The sequence below is a fragment of the Serpula lacrymans genome, assembly GCF_000218685.1.
Source record: "Serpula lacrymans var. lacrymans S7.9 unplaced genomic scaffold SERLAscaffold_3, whole genome shotgun sequence".
Classification (NCBI taxonomy): Eukaryota; Fungi; Basidiomycota; class Agaricomycetes; order Boletales; family Serpulaceae; genus Serpula; species Serpula lacrymans.
Genome location: NW_006763292.1, coordinates 610,295 through 619,474, shown reverse-complemented (window position 1 = coordinate 619,474; position 9,180 = coordinate 610,295). Strand labels below are relative to the sequence as shown.

General features: G+C 43.1%; 1 protein-coding gene across 1 annotated transcript; it reads right to left on the bottom strand.

Annotated features, from left to right (window-relative positions):
* Positions 1 to 6,214: 6,214 nt before the first annotated feature.
* On the bottom strand, positions 6,215 to 8,917 carry SERLADRAFT_458658 (uncharacterized protein; the record flags this gene model as incomplete). The annotated part of the gene is made up of 11 exons (XM_007314382.1): positions 6,215 to 6,597; positions 6,647 to 6,778; positions 6,843 to 7,270; positions 7,322 to 7,529; positions 7,588 to 7,742; positions 7,793 to 7,966; positions 8,018 to 8,130; positions 8,184 to 8,296; positions 8,349 to 8,436; positions 8,496 to 8,671; positions 8,735 to 8,917. 11 exons carry the CDS (start codon positions 8,870 to 8,872, stop codon positions 6,295 to 6,297), a joined length of 2,028 nt encoding a protein of 675 aa, XP_007314444.1.
* Between the last annotated feature and the right edge of the window lie 263 nt (positions 8,918 to 9,180).

Here is a 9,180-nt window from a genome sequence, read left to right as displayed (position 1 = left end):
TAGTGTCATATACTGCATTAGTATTGAGACTTAGGAGTTCCTCCTCCAAGGCAGACTTCCATAATTCTCCATCCGGACGTGATAAGGCTTCCTTTAGTGTCCTTGGAAGGTCTGTGTTAGATGGACCGGTACTTGCTATTCCAGTAAAGAATGTCTCCTCTGTATCAGATGTTTCTTCATGAACCTCAAGAGTGTTAGGTTTCTCCATGGAGTTGTCATGCTGCTCTTTTTGAGACTGTTCCTCATCTAGAGTCTTTTGATAATCTTGGTTTTTGTCTGCAGGACGGGTCTGGCGACTGCTTTTGCATACTCCTAGGACTTCAGCAGGCATGATTGCTCTTTTAGGAACTTGTGCAGGTACTCCAGGGAGTAGACACATTTGTGTGTGTGTTGCCCCACTCACTCCTGAAGGTGCTGAATCACTCCTCGGAGGTGTTGGATGCCTTCCAGAAGCTGATCCAATGGACAGGCTGTTTAGCTGTATCCGGACTTTTTCCACATCAGCTGGCTGTATGTTGAGGGGCTGTCCTCCCACTGACTGTGACTCTACTTTGGCTTTCCATTCTGAAGATGGCCAGTGTTCAGGTCTTGGTTGTAGAGACTGTTGTGGAGGGTGTTTTAGCTGATCAGGTGCTCCCACTGCTCTCGGAACATCTCCACGGAGGTATTGCCCCACTGCTCTTGAAACATCTTCATGCTGATATGGTTCCATTGCTTGTGGAACATCTCCTTGGAGATGTGGTTCCATTTGCAATTCATTTGGATCTCGGATCCGAGGGTCAGGATCATCCTCCTCCAATGTATTTTGGTCTGGATAGTGAGCATTCTCTGGAATGAGTCCCTCCCACTGATCTGTGCTAGTGTCTGTGTTCCAGGGAGCAGTGTCGTCCTTTTGTACCTTTCCGGATTCATTGAATATGACATGCCAACTGGAAAACACAGTCCATTTTTCAGTGTCTAGGAGTTTGTAGGCTTGCTTTCCATGTGTGTAGCCAATCATTATGGCTTTGCGCCCCTTGGAGTAAAACTTCCCTTGCCTTTTGTCTTTCGGAATCAAGGCATATGCTTGGCATCCGATAGGGCAAAATAAAGTTGGATCAACTCTCCTTTTAAACAGTATTTCATATGGGGTCTTTCCATGGAGTCCTGATGCTGGGCTGCGTGCTGTGATATATGCAGCTGTTTGCATGGCATCTACCCAAAATGACTTTGGGAGCTTGGAATCATGGAGCATAGTGGTTGCTAATGTAGCCAATGTCTGATTCATGCATTCTGCAATGCCATTTTGTTCCGGAGTATCTGCAGCTGTAGTTTCTTGGATGACACCATCTCCTCAGAGTTGATTTTTGAATGCATTGCCAGCATATTCTCCTCCCCCATCACTCCGGAGGAATTCTGTGTATAGTGGAGTGAAGTTTTCTTCTCCCAAATGAGTCCGGAAGAATGTTTGGACATCTTCTGGCCAATGCATGTTTTCTCATACTATAAACAAATGTCATAATTTGTCAGCCCCACTATAGTTATGAGATGTAATCCATGTTAGTGCCATTACTATTATGTAATCCGTCATCACTCTATCACGGGTGAGGGAGGCTATCACAACACAATGGGATCCGCACCCGTGTACAGTGATTCTGGACCTTCTGGGCATGCAACCAATCAGTATGCTTTCCAAGTACGCCTTGGTAGCTTAGTTGGTAAAGCACCAGACCATGAAAGCTGGAGTCCCAGGTTCAAGCCCTGGCCAATGCATGTTTTCTCATACTATAAACAAATGTCATAATGTGTCACTGGTCATAACTAAACCTTTGTATGACAGATATATCTGCAAGTGAATAGCACAACATCATGGCCTGGTGATTTTAAACTCCTTTCAACAAGAGCAGCACCCCACACAAAGTGAGCCCCATCCACTAACTCATTTACAAGCCCAGCCTTTCACTGCAATATACGATGCTTGCACAAATTTCATGGCCAGATGTGACATGGATGTATTCCTGCCTCACCAATTGAAAATCAATGACATAACTCTCATGGAAGTCCATGTAAAATGGTGCAAACGCAAAAAATCTATGGCAAATTGGGAGATTTAGAATGTACTACTGGAATTGCAAGAAGTATCCATTGTGCACTCCACCTTTCCCAATTTCAATGTTTAACAAATATTCTGAGCTTCGGTCCTGGCTGTAGGAACAAAAGAATATCTAGAGATGAAGCAAATTGATGTAGTGTATAGCTTACCCACTTATTTTCCTGTACAACAGTTCTGGCAAATCATACTCAAATATCTGTGGTAAATTCTTCTACCAACAATATATCTACTTGAAGTGCCCTGCTACTCATGAGAGACCCACTCCTGTACACTACAGACAATCACAAACCAAGTTTTCCCTCACACACTTCATACTTGTTCAAATTCTAATAATGCATAAAAATTGCATACCTTCCAATGTTTTGGCCGGCAACTGACATGTGACAGAAGATGCTTAATGAAAACCACTGTTCTATAATTTCCAATTCTATGTGGCCTCCATATAACTTCACAGGCATTTAATCACCCTCTCCATTTTTCAAAACATGAGCCTTTATATCCACCCAGCACACAATGCACATTGGATAACAGAGAAGACTAGGTGTATTCATTCCTTTTCACATCTTCGTAACTTACCCCCCTCTCTAGAGTTTCAACTACAATGATCAACTACTCTGATCCCAAAAGGGGAATTTACAGTGTTGAATGCTTTCCACCATCCTGTGACTGGGGAACTCCCAGTGCTTATGGGCTATTATGTAATACAACTACAAATCAGCCTTACAAGATGTCAATTATAGGCCGCATTTTGGCCTTGGAACTGAACAATAACAATGGGGAAGTGTTGGATTATTTATCTGCACATATCTTCCTGTTGAGAACAATGATTGCACAACGCCTGCATGGAGTTGTTAAGCCATTTATCACGCAATGCACCTCAATGTGATAAAGGTGAGCTGGAATAGGAAGAAGTACAGATCAAAGTAGGTCACTCATTTTCATGCGCTCCACACCATTGGTTTTGAGAGACTTGCAATATAGCAATTCATCTTAATACTGGCGGTTGAACCATTGAGAGGAAACCATTCCCACCTTTCAGTTTACTGCATGCTGTCATGCACCAAAGTTGATTGGTTGCATGGACAGGTGTTAATAACAAAGTGAATATTCAAAAGACTCCCCTTTGTGCCACACAGGCACAGTGCCATGTGGAATAGTAATTAATATTGCCTTTTTAGAACTTGGCTGATCAGCACTCACCTCTATTAGGCAATTAAGTCACACCCATCTTTGCTTTCCATTCAGTACTTTCCGTGTTTTGGCATTTTGGCAATTTTTTGTGTTGCTACTGGCTACACATTGCGCCCTCGCTTTTGTTGTCTTCCCTTACTTAGCCCCACCATGGGCCCTATCCTGTCTTTTCTTTTCTTACCAGACAGTTATTTTTGAATCCCTATTTTGATCCAATTCTTTGTCACCTCCACCCTCCTCCTACACATCCTCCTTGCGCCTTTACCACATCTAATGTTACCGCTCTCAATCTGCTTTTGTCGCCAATCTGTTAACCACCATGTGCCGCTGCTAATTTCAGCAAAGCCTCAGTGGCCAGTCCAAATCGGGCAGCTGGTCCATTCTCATCTTCATGATGTTGATCTTCCATCATATACTATCAAATCATTGGTCACTCATCTCACCTGGCTGGAACATGGATGGGTAGTTTTTGAGTTGGAAAAGGTCCATCCTCTTGCGTCACCCATGTACGTTTCTGTCCCATTTGCTTGGGTACATTTATCCTTCATCCATTGTCTTCACTACAGCTTCACTTGATACACGCTGCCTGGGACACATCTGTTCCAGATTGGAACTACTTCTCTCCCTCCCTCATTTGACCAGGTGGTCCAATACAACCAGACTATTGGTAAGGCCATGGAACTGTTGGATTTGGACTAGGTGGTGGACTGGTGGCTCCAGTTCTTTTTTTTCTCAGCAGAACATTCAGTGTAATGATTCTTGATTTTTGAATCATTTTTTATGAACACATATTTTTTTAGAATGCCTGACTGATAACAAGGAAACTGTGTTGATACTGATAATATTTTTGCCTTGTCTTTTTTTAATGCATATTCCTATGACATCATGATTTTCTTGCTTTTTATTATTATTGGACTTTATTTTATGGCTGTACAAATGTGTGACATTACATACACAGCATTCATTCCTTTATTTTCCTTATTTTTACAATTTTATCCTGTACTACCTACACAGGATTTGTCAGTGTATATTCCTTCCTCCATGTTTTTTCTCATTCTTTTTGCACAGCTGTACTGTGCATAGCCTTCCTTTTTTTCACTATATAAGTGCCTGTATTATACCTTGTAAAAAAAAGAATTCCAATCCAGACTTATTCTCTAATCTCAAGTCCACTACTCACTGCTACATGTAATCCAGTGTGGTCAAACACTTCCCACTGCTACTACTGTTAACTGCTGTCATCATCACTCTCCACTTCTGAAGTTATTGTGATCCCTTTTGATTAGGATCCTTCTGAGCACTATGGTCTGTGCGCCAGGAGCCTGCTATTAATGGGAACCTCATTACCTTGTCATTCTCAAATCTACCCTATGCTACAATTAGCAAGGTAGTGCTTGCCTATATTTGTTTCAGTCACATATTCAGCAAAAAGCCCCTATTTTTCAACTTCCAACTATCCCTCCTCCTCCAAACCCACACCCACACACATCTCTGGGTTTCACTTAGAAGGATCATTATACATACCACCCCACAAACAACCAGACCACCTACTGTTCTAGGAGGCAAAACCCATAAACAAGTTCGGTGGAATCTGGAAAGATTGTGTAACAACCAAGAGTTTGTATACTCTGGCGCACAACTCAGACAAGCTACAGCTGAAGTGAGTGGGATTGGTTACCCCTTATGATGGGACTGAGTTAGTTGTGGGTAAACAACAGGAGGGCTCACTGAAGAGTCTCCTTGATCTATTGGGGTTTATATATTCTCACAGACTATTTGTACATGTGTACTATACAGTTGATGAAGGCAGTGGCTGGTGATGTCATAGGGCACAGCCTGTGTGACCAGCTCCACTGCATGAGAGACTTGTAGCTAAGAATAAAGAAAAGCAGAGCAGCGTGAGAAAGTGGAGTTTGAACAAAATAGAAAGTGCCGCATGGCACAGTGTGTGAAAACTACAAAAGAAAGCTAAAGTGGAGAATGAAATTAAAGGTCCAAAAATTGTGTATTGTAACAGATTGTTTTGTTAGTTTGTTTGTTTGTGGTTTTTTCGCAAACAATCTTCATTATTGATAATGCCTGACAAGTTTACTTACATGTCCAATATATACAATTACTTGCAGAAGACAGAGTACTACATATAATATGCTACTACTCCGATCTCTTGTGACTTTCAGTTGTGCATGCCTATTACATGTGCCAGGGGTGCCCAGAGGGCACTGATACTATACACTGAGTGGTGAGTGAGGAGAAACTAAGTATATACAAATGAAATCTAGTTGAAAGAAGGAAAGAAACTTTGAAATTTTATATAACAAGTCCCTTCAATAATAATCCCTTCAAATTGTAGTCCCTCTCCTTGGCTTTTAACTTTGCTACCTCATCTTCTGGCCCACTAATCCTCTCATAGAGATCCCCAATGATCCCCTATCTTTGCTTCATTCTTGCTACTCTTTCCCCCAAGGAAGGGGAGGGACTCCACTCCTGGGCTGGGGATGTCCATTGTATATAGCTGCATTGGCACTTCAGGCACCCCCAGGAGCCTAGCATTTAGGTTGATCACCCACTATACATCTATCCACCTAAGAGATGGATTTTTTCTGGTCTGTCCTATTGTTCCTCTGGGATTGTCCCATTGAATACTACATGGGATGATCCCAAACATCACTTAAATGGGACATCCCAAATAATGGGATGGTCCCAGTACTTGACTGGTTCCAATTACCACCACATACAACTATTTTGACAGGATGGAAAATACCATTTTACTACACTATATACTTTAAAATCTTGTTTGTTGAAGTGCTAATATCCCAGTTGTTTCTATAGCCTCTTAGGCAGCGGCTGAGTTTCACTTAGTTTTATTAGGGCAGACAGAGTGTCATAGAATGTTTAGGTCTGTGTACCGCACATTTTACAGTTTCTGTCGCGCCAGGTTAAAAGTGCACTTGGAGCGCCATAAATTGCAACTGCTGTCCAGCGATAGTACAGAGTATAGACGGTAAATGTATTCAGAGACTGAGCTTTCTCCTGTAGTCTATAAATGCAATCAAGTTGTCCCTTACTTCCTCCCCTCTCAATCTCAGGTCACTGTCTTTTTGTTTATCTACTCCCCTCACAACTTTGATCACACTGTCAAGGCTAGCTACTAAGCGGTCGGCATATTGTCCCTGGCGGAAGTTGACATCGTAGGGCATGGATTCGTCTGAGTAGATGTCCACGATAGCAGATAGCGCCTGTATGAGAGGTTCGGTCCCTGCGGGGAAGGGTGTAGCTGGTGTAGATATAATCGATAAAAGATACTCCGCAATGCTCTGTACAACTGTTGAAGTAATGGATTAAATCAAAAAGAGATGTGCTTACGCGGTTAGCGTCAAGGGTGTCAGGGTATTGCGCCAGGCACTCCAGAGTTCCAATACATTTGACTCGTATTTTTGGATCTTCACTGGTATCACAAAGTTGGGTTAAAACCTTCACTTGGTCCTCACAAGGCACCTACGTTTTCGTAGTGAATTTCAGTCAACGAAGGAACAGAAGAATTGATCGAACATTAATTTACCAGAGAACCCTTCCAGATATTTCCGACACCCCACAGTACACCCACAGCTATGTCCCACATATCTTGCTTTGTTTCCTGACCAGGTCCAATGTCTGTACCGACCGCTCTCAGAGTGATCCATATATCTTCCCATACTTTACGCCCGCTCTCCTTGTCTGCTACGAGTGTTGGATTGGGGGTAGCCCCAAGAGAAAGGAAGACGTTGTTCAAGCATTCGAGCGCACAGATGTGAATGGAACCAAGAGCGAATGTCATCGGCGGATGCACAGAAAGGCCGCCGCTGGGAGGGAAAGAGAGAGGTGTGGGGTGAATCAAAGCCAAGAGAGGTGGAACTAGTGAGGGTAAGAAATTTGGATGGAAGGACGACTGAGGTGCAGGAACGTCCGCAATCTGAACATCAGGACCGTCATCCATTGTCTCATCTTGGCCTAGCCAGACCTTAATATTAGCTTTACGCAGTAAACTGACAACTAGCTTACTGTCGTCATCAATAATCTCATTATTCCCGTCAACAAGCAGATTCACAGGATCCGGCAACATAGCACAGGTCCCAGTGAGAACCTCAAGGGTAAGCAGTACAATCCTGAGCTTATTTTCTAGTCTGTCTAGCTCAAATTGATCCGGCGTCTTGTGGTCCGATTTCGGCATGTGCTTCGAAGACAGATTTCCTATTTGAGGTTCGGAAGACTGTGACCATTGGTGATTAAAGTGTAAACTTTGAAACTGCCATCATAAAATACCTTACCTCTCGCGTTACAGCATCTTGAGCAAAACTAATGGCCTCTAATAGATTCACGGAAGAAAGTACAGGTTCCAAGAGAGGCAGAACAATAGTTTTGTCAATATCCGCTGCAGAAGTAGTACTCGGCGGTGGCAGCGGCGATATATTACGCAAAATGCCTAGACTATCACTCAGATTGACAAGAGACTGGTTATACTCGTGAACATACCGGCGACTAAAATTTTGAACATGACAGATGGTCCCTCCGCACTATTCTCCCCTTTACCATTGGTAGTACCTCCGCTACGGGCAATATCTAGAAGACAAGAGCTGTAAGCTACGTTGGAACGTATTTCGTCTATTGTCGGCTGATTGTCATCGGTTAATACGTAGAGGCACTGAGCTGTGTCGCGATGAGCACTCAGATGAGGCGAGGATAGACCGTAGAACGTACCTGCAGCGGTGGCCGTGGCGATCGGTAACTGGTCACGTGATGCGAGGAAGGACATAAGAAATGCTGTCAAGTTCATCTGATTGATAGCACTTAGAGCTTTATTTGAGGTCTCTCTGATACGTATGAGCCATATGGTGAAAACAAGGCTGAATGAGAGAATACTCACGAAAGACACCAAAAAATAGTGATAACGTTTTCGGCAAATTCATACACTACTTTTTGAAACATTTCGGGGGCAGTCTTAGGAGATCCTAAGAATTGTGACAAGATGGTAGACATCTCGAAGGACATCAGGATCATAGAATACTTTGTGAGAAATAACAGAGGGCACCTTTGGTACGAATGTTTTAAGGGGAGCAAGTATATTTTTATTGAACATTTCTGCACAAATTTCATGCCCGCCATCGATGCATAGATTTCTACCAGTACGTCGTTAAAGGGGATTCAGGACTAAAGAATCAAAGACGCAGATTCCTACCGGAGTGCTCCAGCTGCTTCAATCCACACCTCTTCTTCGCTGTCTGATAAGCGTGTGATGAGATAACCCACAATATCCTTCCCTTGCAACAGCCTTCTGGTGGATGCATCATTTTGTATAAGGTTGGAGACAGCTACACACGCCCATTTTCGTTCAGCGCCATCTGCACTTTGCATCTTGCCTCACAAGGATAAATTTTCAGCTTCGCAGCCAATCTGATAGTGCGGATATATATTGACCTTTTGAATGATTGGCAGGATGGCTTCATTTTTGGAGGAGGATGAGGCTGCAGATGCGAGACCCTTGGGAATATAAGAGTCGAGGACCCTCACGGGATTATACCGTCTCTGGGAACGTTTCTTTTGCGATTTACCCATATTCTTTGACAAAGAGAAGGGATATTTACTAGGAGACCCTGTCTCATTCGGCCCAAGAATAAATCGAATTTAAAGTTGATTCAGACCGGTCATGTGATAGCTACAACTGATCCGGGAGATCCCGCTGCTTGAACGTTCCCAATTGAGTGAATTATAGCATGGCCCCCAGGGCAGACCTTGTTGGAATATACGACCCATATCATAGACTCCATTATTTGATTACTAATATGTACAGCCACATAGTGTCAAAACGTCGGACCACAGTTCAACTACCCTAGCAAGGCAGTTGGACTGTGAGTACACTATAT